At 46.7% G+C, this 26,448-nt stretch overlaps 1 protein-coding gene across 4 annotated transcripts in view; it reads right to left on the bottom strand.

The window, feature by feature from the left end:
* Positions 1 to 26,448, bottom strand: part of ICA1 (islet cell autoantigen 1) — a 315,337-nt gene that overhangs the window by 123,450 nt on the left and 165,439 nt on the right. For 2 of the 4 annotated variants that reach the window (XM_086941905.1, XM_086941907.1), the window contains exon 10: positions 14,358 to 14,399. The exons of the other annotated variants lie outside the window; for them this stretch is intronic. In XM_086941905.1, coding sequence (XP_086798031.1) covers positions 14,358 to 14,399 — 42 coding nt within the window. The remainder of the gene's footprint in view (positions 1 to 14,357; positions 14,400 to 26,448) is intronic. 4 annotated transcript variants of the gene reach the window in all.

The raw sequence follows: 26,448 nt of genomic DNA, 5'->3' as shown, positions 1-26,448 counted from the left end.
ATGATGTTGAGGTTGTGTTGGCGGGCGATGGTCGCGAGGGGGCTCATGTAAACGTTGAAGAGGGTGGGGCTGAGTGAGGATCCTTGAGGTACGCCACAGATGACTTCAGTGGCCTCGGACTTGAATGGTGGGAGGCGGACTCTCTGCGTTCTTCCGGAGAGGAATGAGGTGATCCATTCAAGTGCTTTTCCTTGTATTCCGATGTTATTGAGGCGTTGTAACAGGGTGCTGTGGCAGACTGTGTCGAATGCTGCCGAGAGGTCGAGGAGGATGAGGGCGACTGTGTCTCCATTGTCCAATAGAGTTCGAATGTCGTCTGTTGCTGCGATGAGGGCGGTCTCGGTGCTGTGTTTTGCTCGGAAGCCAGATTGTGAGGAGTCGAGGGATTTGTTGGCTTCGAGGAAAGCGGCGAGCTGGTTGTTGACGGCTTTCTCGATGACTTTGGCCGGGAATGGGAGGAGCGAAATGGGGCGGTAATTTTTGAGTTCGGTGGGGTCCGCTGTGGGTTTTTTCAGAAGGGCGGTGAGTTCAGCGTGTTTCCAATTTTCCGGGAAGGTGGCGGAGTTGAAGGAGCAGTTGATGACGTCTCGGAGGTGCGGTGCTATGACGGAGTCTGCTTTGTTGAAGATGTGATGAGGACAAGGGTCTGTGGGGGAACCTGAGTGGATGGAATTCATCAGGCGGATGGTGTCCTCAGTGGAGATTGGGTTCCAGTCGTTGAGGGTGTTCACGGGGGGAGAATGTTCAGCAAATGGTTGGGTTGGTTGGTTTCCGGGTTGGTTGTCGAAGCTGTTGTGGATGTCTGCAATCTTGTTGTGGAAGAATGAGGCTAGGGAGTCGCAGAGGGCTTGAGACGGGGTGATGTCGTTGGAGTTGGCCGAGGGGTTGGAAAATTCTTTGACGATGTTGAAAAGTTCCTTGCTGTTGTGGGCGTTGTTGTCGAGTCGATCCTTGAATGCTGTTTTCTTGGCCTTTCGGATTAGTTGGTGGTGAGTGCGGGTGGCGTTTTTGAAGGCGTCCTTGGTGCTAGTGGATGGGTCTTTTTTCCAGGCCTTTTCAAGGGAGCGGCAGAGTTTCTTGGACTTCTTAAGATCATCGTTGAACCATGAGGCCTTCTTGCTGCCAGGTTTGCTTTGACGTTTTTTCAGTGGTGCTAGGGTGTCGGCGGTGTTGGATAGCCATAGGGTGAGGTTGGCGGCGGCTTGGTTTGGGTTGGAAGAGTGGGCTGGTGTGTTTAGAAGGAGCGATGCGGAGATCTGGTCGGTGGTGATTTTGTTCCAATTTCTTTGCAGAGTTGGTTGGAGGTGGTTGGTGGGTTTTGGCTTGTTGTAGGTGAAGTGAACGCAGCTGTGGTCAGTCCAGAGGAGGTCCGTAGTGTGGCTGAAGGAGACATGGTTGCTGGAGGTGAAGATGGGGTCGAGTGTGTGACCTGCGATGTGGGTGGGGGAAGTGACTAGTTGTTTAAGTCCGAGGTTGGCGAGGTTGTCCAGCAGGGTGGTGGTGTTGCAGTCGTTGGTCTTTTCAAGGTGAAAGTTGAGGTCTCCCAGAAGGATGTAGTCTTTGGAGGGGAGCGCGTGTGGAGTGATGAAGTCCGTGATGTCCTCACTGAATTTTGCGCGGGGTCCTGGTGGTCTGTAGAGGAGGGTGCCTCTGAGTGTGGTCTTGGGGTCGATGTGGATCTGGAAGTGAAGGTGTTCGGAGTTGGCGAGGTTGGCGTCAGAGCTGGTTGAGATGCGGATAGATTTCTTATGGACGATAGCGATGCCTCCTCCTGTGTGGCTGGTACGGTCCTTGCGTGTGATCTTATATTCTTCAGGGATGGCAATGGTGATGTCTGGGGCGGAGGAAGCGTTCATCCATGTTTCCGTTAGGAAGGCGACGTCTGGAGAGATGGTGTCTAGTAGGTACCATAGGTCAATGGCGTGCCTGTGGACCGAGCGGGTGTTGAGAAGGATGCACTGAAGGTGGTTGGGGTCGGGAATCTGAGGTGTGGTCGTAGCGGAGATGTTGACGGTGCCGCTGAATTTGCAGGAGTAGCAGGAGAAAGGTCCATGGGTGTGTCCAGGAGCGGCTTGGACGCAGTTGGGGGCGCGACCGGGGTTGAGGGCTAGGAGGGTGGCGGCATCGTAGGTAATGCGGGAGGGCAGGGCAGGGCAGCGCGAGGGGCAGGGGGTCTGGCGCTGGGCGCGGTCCAGGCGCGGACGGGCGTAGACGGGCTTACCTTTGGCGCACCTTCGGCGCGGATTGGGCGCGGTCGCTGCGCGTAAACGCTGCGCGCGGGAAGAACTGTTATATATGGGTGGTGGAGGGGAGGGGCGAGGGCGTCTCAGCTGGGAGGCGGGGCGGGTCACGAAGGAGGACAACAACACCCAAAATGGCAGCGCAGGGGTCAGCGGAGCGGAGCGCTTGGGGCGAAATGCGCTGATACAATACAAAATGCTAAACAAAGACAAATGCGCGTTTAAAAATGATATTTCTACAAAGCGGCAAGCAGGGCACACTGCAGGCAGTCAATCAGGGTAAAAGCGGACAAAATGCTTAAACAAAGACAAATGCGCGTTTAAAAATGAAATTTCTACAAAGCGGCAAGCAGGGCAAACTGCAGGCAGTCAATCAGGGTTAAAGCGGACAACGATACCACTGTTCGCCAGGGAGGCAGGGGAGCGACTACTCTGCTGGGAAGCGAAGCGAGTCACAGTGGTCCAGAAATGGGCCAAGGCGGAGAAGTCCCATGCCAAGTGGAGAAAGGCATAGTTATGTACGCAACACCGCCAGTCTTCAGAAACAACCATGAAATTTAGCTGGGCAGGGTGAGATTCATCCAGTGAAGGAAGTGGAGATGCAGCATGTGAAATCTGTAGTTGGTGGGGGTAGCTGGGGGGGAGGGTTTAGTTTCTTATTCAGAGTGCAGCAATATCGTCACTGGTCCACAGTGAGTTTGGGGAAAGGAGGGGCGGGGCCCATGTTCTGCTATACAACCATGAAAGGCCACAGTTGCATTGGTTTGCATGGTCATATAGAGATGCACAATCAGAATCTGGGTTGATGAATTGACTAATAATATGTCAAGTACATGAAGGGTGGGGGGGGCATGGTGAATGTATGGTGTAGAAGTGAAAGGGTCGCTTTGAATCTATAATGTATGAAAACATCCATAAGGTGTGCTGTGGGAGTGCAAGTATATTTTGTACTGGTAGAAATTGCTCGTCAGAGTAGAGATCGCCCATTTTGATCACCCGTCGTCGAGTTGGCAGCACCCTGTCATCTACAGCTACCTTTAGCAAAGGATGGCCCTTTAGGGGTATATTGAGCAAGTAAAGGCATGGCGCACAAGCTCATAGTCGGTCCAGCAATCATGTGTGGCAGGCCACAGTGGTCATGGGCAGGCAGATAAATGGCAGTGTCTAGCGGGCACGGCGCTGACTACTTCAACAGTGCAGTGCGTCCGGAAGAGGGTGGGTGCACCCAATAAAAAGCAAATTGCACTTGCGCAGAGTATTCGATGGAGGAATTGCAGTGGGAGGGGGTATGGCTATATTAATGAAAAGTAAAGGAATTTAGAGAGTACAACCATTTTTGCAATCGCGATTCTGCCGGTCATAGAAAGGGGCAACAGAGTCCAAATCGACACCCACTCTTTGAGCAAGGTCATTAATGTGCATAATTGGCTTTCAAAATGTCAGCAATGTCCATGCGGACCAATATGTCCAGGTATCGGACCAGTCCCTCTGCAGGGGATATTCAGTAATAATGCGGTCTTTCACTGAGGCGAGTGGGAAAAGTACAGACTTGGACCACTTAACGTGCATGCCGGATTGTCTTAAAAATTGTATTACTTCACGTATTACGGGCAAAAGATTTGTCTACAGTTAACAAACTGATAAGGTGTCGCAATCCGCATACATAGAGAATAGAATGCCGCTGGCCCGAAAGGCAGGTCCCTTCCGCGAGTGATGTCTGACGCCGGCCGCCAATGGTTCCATTGCAATTGCAATTAGGATAGGGGACAAATGGCAGCCTTAGTGAGTGCCTCTGGTCAGGAAAGGGGTCAGTTACTTCATTTATGCACACTCTAGCCCACAATGACAGAAAAGGGAGCTTGATCCGGCTGATAAAACTTGGGCTAAGTCCAAGGCGCAGCAGCAGTTCAAACAAATAGGGTCCCTCCAGGTAGTCAAAGGCCTTTGGTAGCATCAAGAAGTATCGCGGCCATCTTGAATTGGGTGTCAATGGAGTTCATGAATGCAAACATTGTGCAAAGGTTATTGAACGTGCTGTGTCCAAGGACAAACACAGTCTGGTCAGGTAGGACAATGTCTGACAGTAATAGTAGCAGTTTGTTTGCTAGCTGCTTAGCAAGTATTTAATGATCCCCAATTATCCTGGACAACAGGCGATCCGAGTCGCACTGATGGGGTGGGGGGTTTCCCGGGTTTCAAAATAGTAACGATTTCTGCCTCGCACAGTGTAGAACGTAGAGTATTTATCCATGGAGCCTTCTAATAGACGGCCAAGAGATCGGAGCGAGAATGTGCATAGTTTTATAGAAGGCCATCAAGTCCCAGAGCTTTGCCCCTAGACATGCTCTGTATAACCTGCACAATCTCTTCAGTGGTGACGGGGACATCAGGATATTGCTCATGGGAGTTTGAGCCAAAGGAGTTTAACAGAATCTAGGAGCTCACCCAGTCGGCCGGAATCGGGAGTCGTTGTGAACCTACAGAGGTTCGTATAAATATTTGTCATACTGTGCCTGACACCTGCAGGGTCTGTGCATGAGATATGCTGGTCATCTACTAGTTCAGTGATGGGATTGCAGGCCTAAGGGTTCTGGAGTAATCAAGCGAGCATGGATTCCGCCCTATCTCCCTCATCTTAACGTCTTGTGGTTGCTTTCCTTGCCAATTTCTGTTTCTCACGGACAACCTCCTCATCATCATATTCACGAAGTTAATGTCTAATGGAGGCAAGGATTTTGGTGTCCCTAAGTCATAAAAAGGGAGCTCAGATACATAGATAGATGGATTATTTTTTGTACAATGAATTAAAATCATTACAATAAAGCCCCCAAGTTTCTGAGGGAGTACAATATACATTTAGCTACTAACAGGAGAGTACTAAAATGGTATACTTTGTGAGGCAGTTGAAAGCAAAAACTTAAGATTCTCTGCATCCAATGCTTGTGCATTTGCCTCTAGTATACATTCCTGTACGAAGGCCTAGGTAAAAGGCAGGGTACCGACGTTTAGAGTCTAAGTATGAATTCCAAATGAACAAGTTACTTACCTTCGGTAACAACATATCTGTAAGAAACATAGGTTAGTTGTAGATTTCTTACCTTAGAATATTCCCCAGGCGCCAGACTGAATCCGGAAAGTTTTTTGTCAGCAGTACGCGTCGGTAGGTGGCGTCGGTCGACTCTGCGTCCGTTGTCTGCATCGTGGTCAACAGGATGACGTTGCAGAAGTTACTTAGATGCCGTCAGTTCTGTACACGACTTTCCGCGCCAGGAACGCAGAGCCATGCAAGACACTGACCACTGGTGCACAAAACTAGGGCCCTGAAAGGAGATCCTTAACCCTAGAAATCAGTTCACAGAATGGGGATAATGGGTGGGGCAGTAAGGAATATATAACTAACCTATGTTTCTTGTTCATCTGAAAGAAACAGTCGGTTATAGATTCCTTACCTTAGAATAGATACCCCAGCAATACCAACCCCTGAGGTGGGTCTGCAAACCAAGATCACACCAGAAAGTCCTAGAGAACAGAAAGGCCAAAGAAGCCGTCACTCCGGACTTGGCTGTCCACGCAGTAGTGTCTCATAAACGTGTGCAGCGATGCACACATAGCTGCCTGTCAGATGTCATGTAGGGGGACTCCCTGTCCCAAAGCAGTAGTAGCTGCCGTTGCCATGGAATAATGGGCACGCAGCCCCACTGGAGGCTCCTTCTTAGCCAAAGGATAACAGACTGATGCACAGAATGACCCACCTGGAGATGGTCCGTTTGTTCACGGCCCAACCTTTCTTAGCGCTCACAAAACCAACAAAGAGCTGGTCGTCCACACGGAATTGTTTGGTGCGATCCAAATAGGAGAGCACACTCTTTGGATCGAGATGGTGGAGCCTCTCTTCCTCTTTTGAAGGATGTGGAAAGAAGGTGGGCAAAGTGATGGTTTGGCTAATATGAAAAGATGTGGCCACCTTTGGAAGAAAGGAAGGTCGAGTTCTGAGGGCGACCTTGTCCGGATGAACAACCAGAAAAAGAGGCTTGGAAGACAGAGCTTGTAACTTACTCACCCTACGTCTAGAGGTGATGGCCACCAGAAAAGCAGTTTTGAGAGTCAAGAGTGAGAAGACAGTTATGTAGCAGCTTGAAGGGAGCGCACATAAGATAGGTTAACACTAAGTTCAAGTCCTACTGAGGCATTACGAAGGGAGAAGGAGGAAGCAGATGACTCATGCTACCTGCTGGCCCCCAGAACCAAGTCTGTGGTTCCCACATCTTTGGCCATGCTGAGGTTGAACAGCTTCTGCTGGCCTGTGGCTCTGAAAGGAAAGGAACGTGTTGGGGCACACCTTCAGTGGCTATGAAATGGGTGAAAAGCAGATTGCGCAGGAAACGTGGTGGAGAGGCCCAAGGACTTGGCTGTAGCTCGAGAGTCCTTGAATAGCTCTAGCGCACTCTCTGCAGTGTCACCGAACAGGTGACGGCCATCAAAGGGCATGTCCATCAAGGTGTTATGGACATCCCCAGAAAAGCCAGTCGTTCTCAACCAGGCGTGACAGCGAAGCAGCGCCTCTGATGTTGAAATGGTCCTACCCTACCCAGTCCACAGCGGATGGCAAACTTTGCAGCGTCTCTCCCATCAGCAGCAGCATGGGAGAGCATGACCCGGGCCTCCTCCGGACACTGAGGCAGCACCTGCGCTACTGTATCCAACACGGAGTGGGAATAATAGTCCAAGAGGCATGCAGTGTTCACCGACCGCAGCCCTGAGCTGGAGGAAGAAAACTTTCTCCCAAACTGATCCAGCTTCTTGGATTCCCGGTCCGGTGGTGCGGTAGGGAATGCACTTTTGGACGCTGAGGCTTGGACTACTATCTCTCGTGCGGGGTATTGGGAGAGGAAAGTGGGGTCGCCCAGGGCTGGGTGGTGTCGGGCAACCATCCTATCCAAGGAGGCCCTGTGGTGGGCCTGAACCAGGTGCCCAAAAGGATGTCCGTGAGGGCTACATTAAACAGCAGCAGGGGCTCCAAAGAGCTCGCTGACGGTTGAAACACCTCTGTCAGGAGGTTAGTCCGGACAGCCACAGTAGGTAGCTCGAGGTGTAGGGCCTCGGCCACCCTACGCAACACCACTGCGTAAGACGCTCCCTCCCGTAGCCATGGTAGGAGGAGACATGCCAAGGTCTGGTGAGGTGTCGAGACCACTGGCATCCCCCAGTTCCCCTATCCTCTATCCAGTATTCCAGCTGAGCAGTAAGAGGGTCCTCAGAACCATCCCAGTCTTTCTCACTCTCCTTTGGCTGCCAAACTGGCTGAAAATGGCCAGGGTGGAATACAGGTAAAAAAGTACCCATCGGCGCAGGTCGATGCCGGTCTGGCTCCGTATCCACATCTGGTTGGAAGCCAGGGTCAACGTAGGCTGGAGATCCAGCTGGCGCCGGCTGTGGACGTGGTGCCAGTGGATTTAGCGCTGGTGGACGCGTTGCGAGGTTGAACGGTGCCGATCCGGATCCATGCCTGGATCCAAGCAGAGGTCTAGGGCCTCCGGCCGAGTCTGAGGGGCCGAATGCGCACCGGCGGTGTCGGGCTGCCCAAAGGTGGCATGCATCGCTTCGTACAAAGCTTGTAGCTCGGCTGGGGTCACTCGCGGGAAGGCCTGAGTCGACCCTGAAGGCTCCACACGTGAAGCCACCGGAGTGGCACCACCTGCACCCTTCGTCGCGTCTGCTGACGGACGAGGGGCAGTCGAAGAGTGTTAGACCTGTCAGCCCTAGGGTGGTCTTCCCCTGTGATTTTTTGCCCTTGCCTCTAATTCCCACCTTCTTTTTGCTGGCCCATAGGTCTTCAGGCACCTTTTCATAGCTAATCTGTGTTAGGGTGCAGGTACTCTCTACTTCAAACATGGCTGCCACTAGCCCCTGCTACTGCAGCGTGGTCTTTTAGTGTAGCACCCTAGTTGTCAGGAGCAGGCTGGATCCCCATACAATGTTGCAATACCAGCCACCCAGCCCCTGTCCATAGGTAGAGTGGGGAAGCTCCTGGAGCCTTCCAGAACAAGGGCGGAGTTAGGTTTTCCCGCCTTGGAGAGTGGTCACCTGACCTGGGCATATATAAGCAAGGGAGGGCATCACTGACCTGGGGAACCCACGCAGGAGTTTTAGGCGGGAGGGCCTAGTTAGGAACCTATGCTACTGGGAGTGACCGGATTTAGGTGCTGCCTCTTAAGCTGGGTGAGGTGTCCTAAGCTAGCCCCCTGATCTGGCCCAGTGGTAGGGAACCCCAGGGTCCATCTGCAGTGACTGAGGAGAAACTCTTCAGGCCTTCAACTCAACCCCCCCCCCTCTCAGCAACTTCAAGTAACCAACATCTAAGGGCGCAGAACCATCCAAGCGCCAAGAAAACTGCTTTCCTGTGACCAGAGACTCCTGGGGGATCGACCAGGTACTGGACTGTGCTGCCCTGCGCACTCACTGCCCTCATCTGGGCCCATCTGGCCCTACCTGTCTCCCCCTGACTGAACTGCCCTGCTGTCCTGGCTAAACTGTGTGGAAAGCGCTAGATTCTGCTCCCCCTGTCCAGCGCTGTATTTAAGACTGCCTGTCCTGTCAGGAATTATTGAGATTGCCTTCCCTCCTGCCGGCATTATCTGCTGACTGACTGGCCAAGCGATGTGCTCTGTTCCCCTGCCCAGCGCTGTGACAGATCACGGAAATTACCTCCCTGGCCCTGCCTGTGACCAGCGCTGTGAAGCCCCCATTAGCGCTTCTCTGAATCGGCGCCAAGCGCTGTACCGTGTCGCCCTGAGGCGCCTGAGGAGACCCTGTCACCGCGGCGTCGGCGCCGCCCACGCGACGCCTCTGAGGCGCTTCCGGCCTGTCCCGTGGCCGCCTGCCTCCGCGCTGGGTCCAGCGCCGTCGTTGACCCCCCTCGGCGGCCCCCGGTACCAGGCGAGGGCCGCCGCATCAAGTTCGCCAGGCCGCACTAGGTCTGAAGCCTGCCTGGGCCCATGCACTGAAACTGAAATCAGCCAGAACCTAGAGAAACCTAGCAAACCTGTAGGTTTTTGAAACCTAGACACCCAGGGGAATCCAGGATAGGGTGGCTTGTATGGCTCTCACCAGGTTCTGTTACCCAGAATCCCTTGCAAACCTCAAAGTTTGTAAAAATAAACACATTACGGTCACATTTCTGTGATGGAACGTTCTGGAATCTTCGGGGAGCCAGAAACTTGCACCCAGCCAGAATTCCCCAAGTCTCCTGATAAAAATGGTACTTCATTTGTGTGGGTAGGCATAGTGCCTGTGACAGGACAAGGCCCAAATCCCAACATGGACTGACCACCTTTTTCCAGTGAAAACTGACCCTTTTTTCATAATGAGCCTAGCTATGAATTTTGGACCCTAGCTCTGACGGCACAGAAGTAACCTAGCAAACCTGTACATTTTTTTAAACTAGACGCCCAGGGGAATCCAGGATGGGGTGACTTGTGTGATTCACTAGGTTCTGTTTTCCAGACTCCCTTGCAAACCTCAAACTTTGTAAAGAGAAACACATTTTCCTCACATTTCTGTCAAGAAAGTTTTAGAATCTGCGAGGAGCCATAAACTTCCACCCACCCAGTATTCCCCCCAAGTCTCCCGATAAACACTGGTACCTCACTTGTGTGGTTAGGCCTGCTGCCCACAACAGGAAATGGCCCAAAATATACTGTGGAGACTTCAAAATTATCGAATACAAAAAGACGGTTTTGCGAGGGAGTCCCTTGAGTTTTTGGTCCCAGGCTCGATGGGCATCTAGGGAAACCTACCAAACCCACGCATTTCTGAAAACTAGACACCTGGGGAGTCCAGGGAGGTTGTGTGCGTGGATTCCCCCAGCATTTTCTTACCCAGAATCCCCTGCAAACTTAAAATTTAGCTGTAAAAAAAAGAATCTCACATTTTTTGTAGGAAAGTTGTGGGATCACCGGGCTGACAAGTTTACTACCACACAGCGCTCCCACAGGTCCCCGATAAAAATGGTACCCCACTTGTGATGGTGGGCCAAGTACCCGCGGCAGGGAAGGGTCTAAAATGTACTGTGGAGACATCAAAATTATCTACCAGGAAACGACCTGGTTTTGCAAGGGGGGTACCTGTATTTGTGGTCCTAGGCTCGGCGGCCACCTTTTGAAATCTATCAAACCCACAAATTTCTGAAAACTAGACAACCGGGGTAGTCCAGGGAGGTGTGATTTATATGGATCCCTCAACGTTTTCCTATGTCGTATGTGACATGCGTGGTGCCTACAGAGGTACCATCTCTGCGCGCGAACGTCAGTTACTTTACGCAACTTTCCACGTCAGCAGCACAGAGCCATGGAGAACAAGGACCACTGGTATGGAAAAAAAGTGACCTGGAGGGGTAAAGCCCTGTCCCTATAAACCCGTTCTCAGAGCGGGGTGGATGGGTGGAAGCGAAGAATGAAGGCAGAGTGATGGACTGGCCTGTTTGAAAGGGAAGGACGACTTTTGGTATAAAGGAAACTCTGGTTCATAGAACCGGCTTGTCTTTGTAGATTTCCAGGTATTGTGGCTTGGAAGACAAAGGCTGAAGCTCACTGAACCTCCGGGCAAAATTATTGCCACCAGGATGGTAGTCCTGATAGAAAGGAGCACGAGAGGAGAATTGCGCAGGGAATCAAAGGGAGCACACATCAAGAACGTCAGGACGAGATTAAGGTCCCTATGAGGCATGATAAAAGGAGAAGGTGTAAACATATGTTGTACACCTATCAAGAACCTATGCAAAATAGGGGATTTGAAGAGGGATGGCTAGTCAAGCAACCTCAAAAAGGCAGAAATAGCATAACGTTAACCCTTTAAGGTGCCAGAGGCTGCTGGGTAAGGGGAAAAAATAAAGATTAGAATCTGAGAACGAGGAGCAGAAAGGGAGCCAACCTGCTTTTCTCCACACTATGCCACACACTAGCCACAACAGCAGGCGTATACTGTTTGATGGACGGACACCTGACTGCCAGAATAACATTGCAAACTTCAGGTGGAAGGTCAAAGGCTGTCAACCGTCACCCCTCAATGTCAATGCAAGAAGGCGGATAGTTAACAGCTTCAGGTGGAGAACGCTCTACTACTGCTGCAACAAAAGATCCTTCCAAAGTGCAGCCTGATTGGAGAACCGATGGCTATGCTTAATACCTCGGGAATTAACTATCAGAGTCCAGTCTGAAGCAACAAGGAAGACTTGCGCCCAGTTGTTCTTGATCGTCTTGAGAACTCTGGGCAGGAGTGGTATGGGCAGAAAGGCATACAGGAGGCCTGAAGTGCATTCGAGATTAAAAGCATCTTCAAGTGAGAGCCGGCTTGGAAACTCCTGAGAGTAGAACATTGTGCTTACTCAGGGTGGCAAACAGATCTAACCAAGGCTCTCCCCCACTGCTGAAAGAGACCCTGCACCATCTCCGGATGGAGATGCCATTCATGATGCACTAGGCATCTTCAGCTGAGCCCCTTGGCCAAGAGAGCCATCACTTCCTGATGGAGCAGAGAAAGATGGTCCACAAGCCTACGGCATGGGTGGGGGATGGGGAAGGGGGTAGTCTTGAGGTAGAGCGAGTAGTCCCTCCGGACAATCTGCAAAAACCATTGGTCTGAGGTGATCCAGCACCAATGGTGTAAGTGATGGTTGATCCTGCCACCCACTGGGGTCTATGATAAGGGGGCAGACTATAAGTGCTTGGAGGCTGCGACTGAAAGAGAGGTGGAGTGGGCTGACCGCTGGGTGCACGACCCAAGAAGTCTGTGCATACCGCATCATTGGCCACATAGAGGCTGTAAAGCTTGCAGGCTGCGGTGGTTAGGTGGGTACAGACCTGGACAGAAGCCCCTGCTGTGCCACAAAAGGAGGATCGGTGGTGGCAAGGAGCCATGGAAATGCCCACGGACCTGGCCGTAGCTTTGCTGTCCTTAAAGTGCTTTAGTGCTGAATCCACCTGGTCTCTGAAGAGACGTGAGTATCAAAGGGCATCTCCGTAAGAGAGTCTACGACATCCCCCAGTAAAGCTAAAAGTCCTCAACCAGGCATGCGTCATAAGGCCACTGTCAATGAAACCACTCCATCAGTGACTAGGTGGTGTCCATTCCACAATGTATGGTCAATTTGGTTCCATCTTTCCCATCAGCAACCGCCTGGGAGAGGACTACGGCGTATCTCTCTCCAGATCTGACATCTGCACGCTGGGGTGGCCCCTATATAGGCAATGCGTACGTCGCACAAGTTACTTACCTTCAGTAACGATATATCTGTAAGAAACATTAGTAGTGATCGATTCCTTACCATAGAATTACCCCCAGGCGTCAGACTGGATCCGGAAAGTTTTGTCAGCAGTACCCCTGCGCGTCAGTGGGTGTAGTCGTGCGGATCCGTGTGCGTCGTTGGTGCCGTGATGATGTCATCGGAGCTACTTAGCGCGCGTGGGCATGTCTGACGTCAGTTATGTACACGACTTTCCGCACCAGGGACGCAGAGCCATGCAAGATACTGACCACTGGTGCCATGATACTAGGGCCCTGAAAGGGATGACCTTAACCCTAGAAATCAGTTAGCAGAACGGGGAGGATGGGTGGGGCGGAAAGGAATCTATCACTACTAATGTTTCTTACAGATATATCGTTACCGAAGGTAAGTAACTTGTGCAGCTGAAAGAAACATGTAGTGATAGATTCATTACCTTAGAATAGATACCCCAGCAATACCAACCCCGGTGGTGGGTCTGCGAACCAAGATCACACTAGAAAGTCCTGGAGAACAGAATGGCCAAAGAAGCTGTCTCTCCGGACTTGGTTGTCCAGGCAGTAGTGCTTGGTAAACGTGTGCAGTGAGGTCCACATAGCTGCCTGACATATGTCCTGCAAGGGAACGCCATGGTCTGCCAATGTATGTGTATAGGGCGAGAGGAAGTCGAAGAGCGACGATGCTTCTTTGACTTCTTCTTGGAATGCTTCGATTTACCTGACCCCGAGTGCGAATACTTAGATCCAGAGGAGTGGTGATGACGACTCCGGGACCGGTCCCTCAACCTCCCACGGACAGACGCCACCAAACGGTGCACAGAGGTACTGCTCACAAAAATTTACAGGTAGAGTCTGTTGTCTGGGTATAATTCTAAGCTAAGGATGTGATCCATCTGCATAAATGCCCGACGCTGGTGCTGGAAACCAGGGTTCGAGCCTCAAGGTCGCGTCCACATCCTGCGATTCTGGGCAAATCACTTAATCTCCCCGTGCCTGAATGTGTAATGTAAATATGGTGTTCATGTAAAGCGCTCGAATACCTTCGGGTCGAGTTCGCGCAATATAAAATATGGAGAAAAAAAACTAAATCTGAAGCTAGCAGTCTCCTTCAGATGTAGCTGTATAGTGTTGGCATGCATGTGATAATAACTACAACAAAGTAGTGGAGGTAAATTGTTATTTACCCATCATCCAGTCAGGTTACTACTGGCAGGGATTTGATTAATCTCCTTGCAGGACCCTATTCCAAACACCATTTAAAATGCTCAGAGGTTCCCTCTCATTGAGGATAGAATCTTGCATTGCCTACTTAACTGTCCAAAAGTAGGTGTTATATGCCTTTATGAAGGATTTTAATGCGTAAACCTATAATATACCCAAAAGTATGGGATACACATTTGACTTAGAAGCTTCAGGGCAATATTTGTAATTTTTTCAGACAGTGTCCATTCAAGAAGAGAAACTTTACTTGTGCAATTCGAATGCATGGCAGTTTCAAATGTACAGAGACAAAGTTTAAAAGTAAATACGTACATTTAAAAAAAGAAAGAAAGCTGTGCCAATTTCGGAGTGCTAGTGTGAACTGTTCATTGACCTTTTGTGCATAGATTTGCATCATATCGAATAGCACACTATGCTTTTCTGCTCTTAGCAAGAATAGGAAAACATAAAATTCCTAAGCTTTTTCAAATTGACTCAATTGTCTCAGCATATTATTTGCTTTGGCTTTGCAGGGAAGTGGATTATTTTCAAATCAGTATTACTAATATGCCAACATAAATGTAATGGATACTATTATTAGAGAAGCAACAAACGGACCCTAACTATCTGGAACCATACCATGTCCTTTTGCGTCCGATAAGCGGTTCTGATCGTGGTTCCCTGTAACAGAAAGAAAATACAAATAAAATATGACTGGTCTGTTTTTATATGATATAAGTAATTACTTATCAGTGCCTGTGATGTCTCAAGAACGTTTTTCTGCAAGCTCCCATGAACACATACATTGGCAGACCATGGCTCATGCATGCAGTATCAGACAGCATGTAATCTACCATGGTGTAGCTCCAATCAAGTTTAAAAATTTTCTTGCAGAACTTCATCAGAACTTGGAAATTACATTGAATATCACATTGATAGGGTTGTGATCTGTCAAATAAGACTGCCAATAGTTGTGCTAAATGGTTCAGGGAGAGATTGTGATATGGCTGTTGGCTTTGGTAATTGAAGAGAGCAAGTGACTGAAATAATTAACTGAACATGGAGGCCACATTGTCATAACCAAGCCACGATCAACATCGACAAATGTAATCAATAACCTGGAGGCATACAGAGCCTTAATGCTCTGACAAAGTTGTTGCCTGAGTCAACAAATCAGGCTTCCATCAATAGACTGCAAGAAATCAACTCTGAGACCTTCGGGATAGGCGTGAAGTGAATGTCTGAAGAGGCAGACTTCATTTGAAGGAAAGGATCAATAGTTTGAGAACCTGTAAACAGCCGCCTATAGCTATTCAATTTCACAGACAAGGGAACTTCTCCACTCTATCTCAACTCCATTCCCCAGCAGCAGAGGTGCTGTGGCATCCACCTGCTAGCTCCCTTCCTCTGCAATGAGCTGCTCTTCTCACATTTTCTCTGTTTTTCAGTTCTAACTTTTCTAATAGTTCATTTATATGGTCGATGAGCTGGTCTCATTGCCTCCCTGCTCACACCTCCCCCATGCTGGTGATCCAGTCTGCCTTCTACTTCCATCTTCCTGTGTTTGGGTGATATTAAAATGCTATGGATAAAGAAACAAAGGCCTGCTATGCACCAACAACCAACAGAAGACCAGCACTGGAAGGAGCCAGGCTACTCAGAGAAAACAGCTACATTTTAACTTCTGTGAAAATATTGGCGGTATCCGACGTTGTCAAATAAAAAATAATTAAAGCAGATGTGCATGGACAACACACACAAGGTTGTTCGTGTGCTGTAAAAAATAGCAGGTAGAAGGCCTACGTTTTTCAATATAAAATCCATTTATACAAGCCATGAAAGGAACAATGCGGAAGGCAGAGGACCATAAACATTTTGTGTAATCTAAAGCAGCACTTCTAAAACTGGGGTAGGGACACCAAAACATGGGGTCTGATGGTTCGGAACATTAATTATTAGAAGATTAATACAAATATTTATACATAAAAAAGCAAAATATAAAATGTAAAATTGTACAATGTTCTGTAAATGTGAAGGAATTTGAAACCGAAGGCTACAAATTAAGTTGTTATCCTTCGTTTGATTTGTCGGAGCAACACAAGTACAGCGAAACAGAAGCTAGGATGAACGTCTGACGGCCTCAATTTAAGCACCTAGTATGTGCAACCACAATATATCTTGAAATCAATAAAAAAACAGCAAAGTAAAATGCTGGAGACTAGCGTATTGCTTTGCCCTTTTGAAACAAACCACATTTTGAAAAGCTCTGACCTTTCTATTGAAATGTTGATTTTTTTGTATTTTTTTCAAGTTTGTGTAGTAAATAAAAGATTTTTTTTGTTTGAGGTATTTGTATTTTCATATTTTTGTGCATTATTTTGAGGTTCCGGTCAGAGATGTTCAGGCGTTGGTTGTCGCCTTCCAGTAGGGATTCAGTGAGTTCCACAGATGACAAAGGTTAAGAATACCTGCTCTGAAGTAAGCCAAAACAAGTTTCGCAAGACTGGAGCAATATGATCTAATTGAGCTGTATCAGAGACCTCTGAAAAAGGTGTTTCACAGTTGGAGTGAGAATGAAAGCAAGGCCCAACCAAGTGGACTAAACAGACTGGATTCAGATACTTCGGATTACCCACTACTAGCAGCTCTGATTTACATGTCTTAAGTTTCAGGAAGTTTTTAGACATACACCTGTCTTGAGATTAATAACTCCAGAACTATTTACACATCTGTGAAAGTCTAGAAAGAGAAACCAAAGGAGAATTGAGGGAAGCCATTAGCAGCAGACACCTAGTGAAATGATGGGCTAGAGCAGAACCCTATGGAACATTACATCTGGTCTAAGTGTTCACCAACCAATAGGAGAAAATAGTAAGAGAGCACACTATCCAAAAGCAAAAATCCAATCAAGTGAGCACTGACACGCCTAAATCTTATCTCACTCAGCTCAGCGTCGGGAGAATTTCAATGTTCAGGGAGGCAAACTAAGGATAGGACTACAAATAGTAAATACAGTGTTTAATTTGTAAACATCAAGTATCAGGCCTTTTCGGGAGGCTACTGCAGTTGGCACTACCTATTTTTCTGCTGGAGCTGCCAATGACATTACAGATACAACTACTAACCAGAGCACTCCTACATGCAAGTTAATTAGGACAATTTCAGGCCAACCAAAGCTATAAGAATGGCATAGGCTGCAGGAATTACTCATTTTTACTGTCTATAGAATTATTGAACACCGTCTAATTTTGATACGAGCACAACAGACCATCATGTGGTGGATTGTCATTGCCGGAGTTGGGAATTAAGTTCCAGTGGCAATCACTGGAAACCACTGGCTAAAATTAAGCACTGAGTACATGTCAACACTAACTGTATGTAGGGCCAATGGAATTATGAGATTCTGACCCATTTTCCACATAGTTATGGTTTTGCAATTTCATCTATCTTATTTATAATCCCATTAAACACCAACTACTATTGGACTAGGGTGAGGATTTACACAACCACAAATAGTGCCTGAAGAGAAGAGCTTTTCCAGGAGGGTTGTCTGAATCATAACACACTAGATCTAGAGGAGCGCAAGAAGAAGTTGGGAAGAATGAGAGGTATCAGACTGCGTTTCTTTTTCTCCAAAATAAACAAATTCTCATTGAGATTAAGGAAAAACCTTTGAGGTGTACCCCAGGATTTGTGACTGGTGCCATGGCAGGAGTTCAAAGAAAACGAAAATCCAATCAAATGGAGTTGCTCTAAATAAGTAAACACGCCACTAAGTGCTAGTCCCGTCCATTCAAAAGTATAAACAATTCTTGATTGATGGTAAATTTCACACCATGGCAATCACAGCAACCCGATGCCCAAGCCTCGAATAAGCTTAAGGAAAAATAAATAAGATTGAAAAAGAAAATAGTATGTGAAAAACATTGGGAGCAGTCACACCACAGCCATTACTGAAATGCAGCCAACCTGGAAAAGGCAGGATGACTATTAGGTGACTTTGAGGATTTATCACCAAGGGACAATGTACAAATAGTTGGGCATCCCAAAAGGGACTGAAAAGGATAGAGTGGAGGAGTTCCTTCATTCAATTATATGAACACTCCTCATTAACCTGAAACCAATGAAAGAAAATTAGGAAGAATGGGCACTTCTCAAATAAAAGACCTCTCTAGGATCAAAATTCACCAGCAAAAATAAAAATGAGGTGACTTTTATAGGCCAGCTGCCAAACATGGCGGCCGCCTTCTGAGGGAGCTCTGCATCTGGGCAATCACAATCCTGAATATTTGCCGTATTGTGTGAGCCTTGCCGCTTGTCAAGCTTGGATGCCGCAGGGGCTGCCAGGTGCCGACCTCCGTAGCGCCCTTTGTGAAGCTAGCGGATGCCGACTGGAGGGGCTTACGAGGCGACGTGAGGCCAGGGACGGCCCGAGTCGAAGTTGCAGTGAAGCCCGATGGGGATCAGGCAGTACTGGTAATCAAGAGAGGATGTGTAGAGGAAGCGATAGAATCACCCTCCTGGAAGACTCATATAAACAAAGGGATTCTATCAAGAAAAAGTGCAAGTGTTTATTTTTAAGGGTTTTCATAAATATATTTTTGAAAGGGAGGTTGGCTCTTCATCGAACCAGTGGGATGAAGGCACTATGTGCTTTTAAAATACCCCTCACACACTAAGAGTCCCTTAGTGTCATGCTTCATCATGGGTGTCTTCCCGTCCCTCTACGGGGCGGGCGTGCTGCGACCTACGAGCTACGCGGGAGCACTAAAATTTTGTGGTGAAAGACTATGTGTTTGTGCAGTGACAGTGGAGGTGGTGAGGTGTAGGGACCTAACAATGTGATTAAAAAAGTTAAAAATTCCCTGGCTAGTGGAAAAAATAATTTTATTTGCTTCCCTGGCTGGGAATGTTAAAAAGGGGTTGTGGGGTAGGGCTGTTTAGCAACTACCGGGTCGACATGTTTCACAGACAGTCCCCTACTGTCTGATCATCAGGACCAGTGGTGGTCCCTACTTGGAGGTACTCAGTTCTAAGTAGTATAGCCTAGAGTCCTACAAACTGCTAGCAAAAATCGGCTAACAGTTTGTGCTTCAGGGCATGAGTTGGCCCAATGTGAAGCGTGAAAAATGAAAAAAGACGCAGTGGTCTCTGCAAGAGAAAGGAAAAATAACAGAATGAAGTAAAAACATTCATAGCACATGGTTAAACTCGAATTTGTCATTGAATTTTAGAACACATGCATATGTAACAAAAATTTGAAGATAGCTTTTACCAAGTATACTCCTGATTGCAGAGCTTAGTTTTTCGGTAAGACAAACATACATAAAGTCTCAACACACATATAACAGTGACTCACAGAGAAGGACTGACACCCATTTCTACCAATGTCTCTGTTCTTATGATTGATAGAAGATTGTGCAATCGGTTTACTCGTTTTCTGAGTTGCGATTGCAAATGATAGGGAAGGCACAGAGATATATATAGATGGTATACATACTTTCCCGGTTCAGAAAACGTGCCTCATGAGCCGGCAGATGCGAGGGTTTTTCGATGCGGTCAACTAAAAAGGGGTGAGAGACAGAGCCGCATACTCTCGTTAGATTGCTTGGTTCGTGGGAGCTTGTTTTACCTTTTTGTTTCTGAAGGTCTGTCAACCTCGGCTGTTAGTTCGTAGTTGATTTTACTTACGTAACCGCTGCTCAACAGTGCCTTATTCCTACCCCCGTGCCGCTCCGAGGAGAACATCAGCTTCACCTCGCCTTCGTCTATTTATACATATGCCGGTAATGCACTGTCATTGGCATATGTATTATTTCCAACTACTAGTCTGCTAACTCAAAATGGCCGCTTGTTTTTGGAACACTTCCTGGTTGGACCGGAAGTGGTGTTTTTTTGTCGGTCGTTTGGTTAGTCGTTGGTAAAAAACATTGGGTAGGATGTATGGATAGGGTTTTCGAAACATTGGAGATTTTTCAGGGAGAGGTCCTTAGTTTTTCAGTACTACCTCACAAACGGCCCCAGGGTATGTCATCATTAAGTCCGTTCTTATGGGATTTGATTCTGAAAACCCATCTTTGTTCTTTTTCCAATAGTTGTTCTTCTCTAGCGACCAATTCAATTATTGTCCATGACATTTCTTCAGGTTTATGGCCCATTTCAAGGAAGTGGTTGGTCAGTTTTGTGCTTGATTTTTTACATTTGACGGTGCTCTTATGCTCACCTATCCTTGTCTTAATGGCTCTGCTGGTCATTCCTACATATTCCATATTGCACGGACATTTTATCAAATATATGGCATTCGAGCTGTTGCAGTTGCTGAAGTTTCTTTGCTCCCACACTGTGCCATCGTTAAATGTAATGGATGTGCTCTTTTTTGTCAGGCAACATACTTTGCAATTGCCACAGGGATGGTGACCATGTACAAAATTTACATTTCTGGCTTGATTGTTGATGGTAGTCCTAGGTCTAGTGTGGACTAGCATGTCTCGGATGCTCTGCGCCTTTTTGTGCGAGAAAATTGGTTTTGGTATTTGTAGATTGCCACTGTTTAAGATTTTCCAGTTCTTGTTTATGATTTTTGTCACCTGGTTGGAGCTTGTGTTAAATGTGGTGACACAAATAGGTCTTCCTCTTTTTGGATTTTATCTTCGAGAAGGCTTTCTCTGCAGTTATTCCTTGCCCTTTTGTAGGCCTGTTCGATGATTCTCTTTGGATATTGGCGATCTTCCAGTTTTCTTTTGAGATCTTTTGATTGAGTTTTAAAATTGCTGATCTCAGTGCAGTTTCTACGTAGACGCAGAAATTGGCCATATGGTAAATTGTCCCGCAGGTGTTTGGGATGGAAGCTTTGGTACATTAGTAAGCAGTTTTTTGATGTGCTTTTAAAGTGGGTAGTGGTCATCAATTTGCCATCTTTAGGAAAAATGTTTAAATCTAGGAAGACCAGATTGCTTTTTGAGATTGTGCTTGTGAAGTTCAAAAAATCGTCCTGTAGATTTAGCCATGTGAGGAACTGTTTGGAGGATTTTTCATCTCCATCCCAGATGATCAGGATATCATCGATGTATCTCTTCCAGGTCTTAATGTGATGCCTGAAGGGATTTCTGGGGTTCAGGATTTTGGTGACCTCAAGGTGGTGAACATAGAGACCGGCTATGCTCGGCGCAAATGTGCTCCCCATACTTGTCCCATGTTTTTGGAGGTATATGGTCCCTTCATATTCAAAAAAATTCTCTTTCAGAGCCAGAGAGCAACATTCCATAACCACATTTCGTGGAGTCTGATAGTCCCATTCATCTTGGAACAGTACATCCTCTATTATTGTTAGGGTCTCTTGATGTGGCAAGCTTGTATAGAGGGATTTCACATCGCAGCTTATTAGAAGCGGTGTTTCTGGATTGAAATCTTGATCTTTGAGTAAATTAAGGACATCTTTTGTGTCTTTCAAATATGTCGAGGTACGTTGGACCATTGGTCTCAAGAATGCATCAGCGAATTTAGACACTGGTTCCAAGATTGAGCCGATCCCCGACACTATTGGTCTTCCTGGGGGATTTTGGAGATTTTTATAAATCTTCGGTAGTGTATATAGGTAGGGGGTCCTTGGATTCTTTTGGCATAGAAATTCACCTTCTTTCTTCGTTATCCAATCGTGTGCCAATGCTTCCTCTACCATGGTGTTGATTTTGGTTCGTATTTTTTCGGTTGGGTCCTCGTGTAGGATCTCGTAGTTCCGTTGGTCATTTAATAGTCGCATGCACTCATTGTGATATAGTACTTTGCTCTGGATTACGGTTGCACCACCTGTATACCGGGTATACCAGAACATCTCTAAGGATGAACGTATAGCCCTCAGAGAACTAAGTAGTAACAAAGAGCTGGTAATAAAACCTGCGGATAAGACCCTCCTCTTTCCTCACCCATAAACTCCCTCCACTGCTGATACCCTCGGAGTTTCAGGTTTAGCGCTGGGATGCTCTAGGGTTACTACGCGCTCTACAAAACCTTTAAATAAATAAATAAATAAATAAATAACTCAGAAAACGAGTAAACCGATTGCACAATCTTCTATCAATCATAAGAACAGAGACATTGGTAGAAATGGGTGTCAGTCCTTCTCTGTGAGTCACTGTTATATGTGTGTTGAGACTTTATGTATGTTTGTCTTACCGAAAAACTAAGCTCTGCAATCAGGAGTATACTTGGTAAAAGCTATCTTCACATTTTTGTTAGATATGCATGTGTTCTAAAATTCAATGACAAATTCGAGTCTAACCATGTGCTTTGAATGTTTTTACTTCATTCTGTTATTTTTCCTTTCACTTGCAGAGACCACTGCGTCTTTTTTCATTTTTCACGCTTCACATTGGGCCAACTCATGCCCTGAAGCACAAACTGTTAGCCGATTTTTGCTATCAGTTTGTAGGACTCTAGGCTATACTACTTAGAACTGAGTACCTCCAAGTAGGGACCACCACTGGTCCTGATGATCAGACAGTAGGGGACTGTCTGTGAAACATGTCGACCCGGTAGTTGCTAAACAGCCCTACCCCACAACCCCTTTTTAACATTCCCAGCCAGGGAAGCGAATAAAATTATTTTTTCCACTAGCCAGGGAATTTTTAACTTTTTTAATCATATTGTTAGGTCCCTACACCTCACCACCTCCACTGTCACTGCACAAACACATAGTCTTTCACCACAAAATTATAGTGCTCCCGCGTAGCTCGTAGGTCGCAGCACGCCCCGCCCCGTAGAGGGACGGGAAGACCCCCATGATGAAGCATGACACTAAGGGACTCTTAGTGTGTGAGGGGTATTTTAAAAGCACATAGTGCCTTCATCCCACTGGTTCGATGAAGAGCCAACCTCCCTTTCAAAAATATATTTATGAAAACCCTTAAAAATAAACACTTGCACTTTTTCTTGATAGAATCTCTTTGTTTATATGAGTCTTCCAGGAGGGTGATTCTATCGCTTCCTCTACACTTCCTCTCTTGATTAACAGTTTACGGCAGCGTGCAGCTGCGGAAGTTCACAAAATAAAGAACTACATTTTTTCGAAACACATGTTGTGACTCTCTACTCTGGATAGACACCCATCAACAACCTACTACCAATTCAGGAATGGCTGACCTAGGATTAGCTTTCACCGAGGAAGAAATCTCAAACCTAATGGCAACATTAGGAACCTTCGAGGGCCTAAACTGTGGAGAACCAAGTACTAAAAACAATGATTGGAATGAGCTGGAAGAATTGAGAAGAACGCAAATCAAAACAGCACTTAATGGGCTACTGATGTCCCAATACCTAAAGGCCAACACGGCCCCGGCTGGCCTCATAGTACTCAATGAACCACTCATTTTTCTAGACGACAAGACCTTCAAGATCGATTGGTCTCAAATATCATGGAGATGCACACGAGATTGGATCGTACTAATAATAAAGACTGCGAGCAGATTAGCCACAGAACTAAAAGTGGAAATACAAGCAATTGAGGTACGAATAAAGAGCTACGAATCTCCTGCAACCATAAAGAAATATCTTGAAGAAATGAATCAGACACTAAATGAATTTGAAGAATCTTTGAAACAAAGCAAATTCGATAAACTCAAAAAGGACACAAGCAGATGGTCAAAAGAAAAAGTCTACCCTTACATCAAAGACGACTATAAGCAAACTCGCGAAAACACCACTGAAGATGAATCGTCAGACACTGGCTCCAACAGCTCTGGCTCGAGCAGAAACAGAAGCCCAAGACAACGAGGCAGGGGCAGAAACTTCTGCCGACCCAATTACAGAGGTACGAGGGGATGGAACAACTACCCTCCCCACATGATGTTTCCACAGCAGGGATATGGGATGCCGCCATTCCAGCACCCCCAAGGACCACTCCACCCCTGGGGCTACCAACAGCAGGATTACGGTTTCTTCGATCACGGGTCTTTTTTAGGGGCACGCCAAGGACGGAACAAAGGAAGGAACAGAAGAGGTGCAAACGGTCACTGGGACACCACAACAGAGGATCCACCGAGAGTGTCTACGAGGAGCATGACGGGAGCGACGAAGAAATGAGTCTAATAGTAAACCTCACAGACACCGAACTATCTACGTCCCAGAAAAAAGTTTTGGAAAAAGGACTTGGTTACGTCCCAACATCGAATCTGGATGAATTCCACCTTTGCAAAGAGATGCAGGAGTTCATGAGACGCCTCAAACTCCAAGTATTCTTCAGAGACAAGGAAGACAACCAAAATCAGGGAGACACAGGACTGAAACCGAGATCCAGCTTCACTCCCATGAATAGCACACTACCTGTTGAACTGCTTGCTTTTGAAAACGCAGTCATCAATGAACTAGAAGAACTGACCCCTACTGACAAGCGGGTATACCAGAACATCTCTAAGGATGATTGTATAGCCCTCAGAGAACTAAGTAGTAACAAAGAGCTGGTAATAAAACCTGCGGATAAAGGTGGTGCGACCGTAATCCAGAGCAAAGTACTATATCACAATGAGTGCATGCGACTATTAAATGACCAACGGAACTACGAGATCCTACACGAGGACCCAACCGAAAAAATACGAACCAAAATCAACACCATGGTAGAGGAAGCATTGGCACACGATTGGATAACGAAGAAAGGTGAATTTCTATGCCAAAAGAATCCAAGGACCCCCTACCTATATACACTACCGAAGATTCATAAAAATCTCCAAAATCCCCCAGGAAGACCAATAGTGTCGGGGATCGGCTCAATCTTGGAACCAGTGTCTAAATTCGCTGATGCATTCTTGAGACCAATGGTCCAACGTACCTCGACATATTTGAAAGACACAAAAGATGTCCTTAATTTACTCAAAGATCAAGATTTCAATCCAGAAACACAGCTTCTAATAAGCTGCGATGTGAAATCCCTCTATACAAGCTTGCCACATCAAGAGACCCTAACAATAATAGAGGATGTACTGTTCCAAGATGAATGGGACTATCAGACTCCACGAAATGTGGTTATGGAATGTTGCTCTCTGGCTCTGAAAGAGAATTTTTTTGAATATGAAGGGACCATATACCTCCAAAAACATGGGACAAGTATGGGGAGCACATTTGCGCCGAGCATAGCCGGTCTCTATGTTCACCACCTTGAGGGCACCAAAATCCTGAACCCCAGAAATCCCTTCAGGCATCACATTAAGACCTGGAAGAGATACATCGATGATATCCTGATCATCTGAGATGGAGATGAAAAATCCTCCAAACAGTTCCTCACATGGCTAAATCTACAGGACGATTTTTTGAACTTCACAAGCACAATCTCAAAAAGCAATCTGGTCTTCCTAGATTTAAACATTTTTCCGAAAGATGGCAAATTGATGACCACTACCCACTTTAAAAGCACATCAAAAAACTGCTTACTAATGTACCAAAGCTTACATCCCAAACACCTGCGGGACAATTTACCATATGGCCAATTTCTGCGGTTACGTAGAAACTGCACTGAGATCAGCAATTTTAAAACTCAATCAAAAGATCTCAAGAGAAAACTGGAAGATCGCCAATATCCAAAGAGAATCATCGAACAGGCCTACAAAAGGGCAAGGAATAACTGCAGAGAAAGCCTTCTCGAAGATAAAATCCAAAAAGAGGAAGAGCGAAGACCTATTTGTGTCACCACATTTAACACAAGCTCCAACCAGGTGACAAAAATCATAAACAAGAACTGGAAAATCTTAAACAGTGGCAATCTACAAATACCAAAACCAATTTTCTCGCACAAAAAGGCGCAGAGCATCCGAGACATGCTATTCCACACTAGACCTAGGACTACCATCAACAATCAAGCCAGAAATGTAAATTTTGTACATGGTCACCATCCCTGTGGCAATTGCAAAGTATGTTGCCTGATAAAAAAGAGCACATCCATTACATTTAACGATGGCACAGTGTGGGAGCAAAGAAACTTCAGCAACTGCAACAGCTCGAATGCCATATATTTGATAAAATGTCAGTGCAATATGGAATATGTAGGAATGACCAGCAGAGCCATTAAGACAAGGATAGGTGAGCATAAGAGCACCGTCAAATGTAAAAAATCAAGCACAAAACTGACCAACCACTTCCTTGAAATGGGCCATAAACCTGAAGAAATGTCATGGACAATAATTGAATTGGTCGCTAGAGAAGAACAACTATTGGAAAAAGAACAAAGATGGGTTTTCAGAATCAAATCCCATAAGAACGGACTTAATGATGACATACCCTGGGGCCGTTTCTGAGGTAGTACTGAAAAACTAAGGACCTCTCCCTGAAAAATCTCCAATGTTTCGAAAACCCTATCCATACATCCTACCCAATGTTTTTTACCAACGACTAACCAAACGACCGACAAAAAAACACCACTTCCGGTCCAACCAGGAAGTGTTCCAAAAACAAGCGGCCATTTTGAGTTAGCAGACTAGTAGTTGGAAATAATACATATGCCAATGACAGTGCATTACCGGCATATGTATAAATAGACGAAGGCGAGGTGAAGCTGATGTTCTCCTCGGAGCGGCACGGGGGTAGGAATAAGGCACTGTTGAGCAGCGGTTACGTAAGTAAAATCAACTACGAACTAACAGCCGAGGTTGACAGACCTTCAGAAACAAAAAGGTAAAACAAGCTCCCACGAACCAAGCAATCTAACGAGAGTATGCAGCTCTGTCTATCACCCCTTTTTAGTTGACCG

The sequence above is a fragment of the Lissotriton vulgaris genome, chromosome 10, assembly GCF_964263255.1.
Source record: "Lissotriton vulgaris chromosome 10, aLisVul1.2, whole genome shotgun sequence".
In the NCBI taxonomy this organism is placed as follows: domain Eukaryota; kingdom Metazoa; phylum Chordata; class Amphibia; order Caudata; family Salamandridae; genus Lissotriton; species Lissotriton vulgaris.
This window is presented reverse-complemented; position numbering and strand designations above follow the sequence as displayed.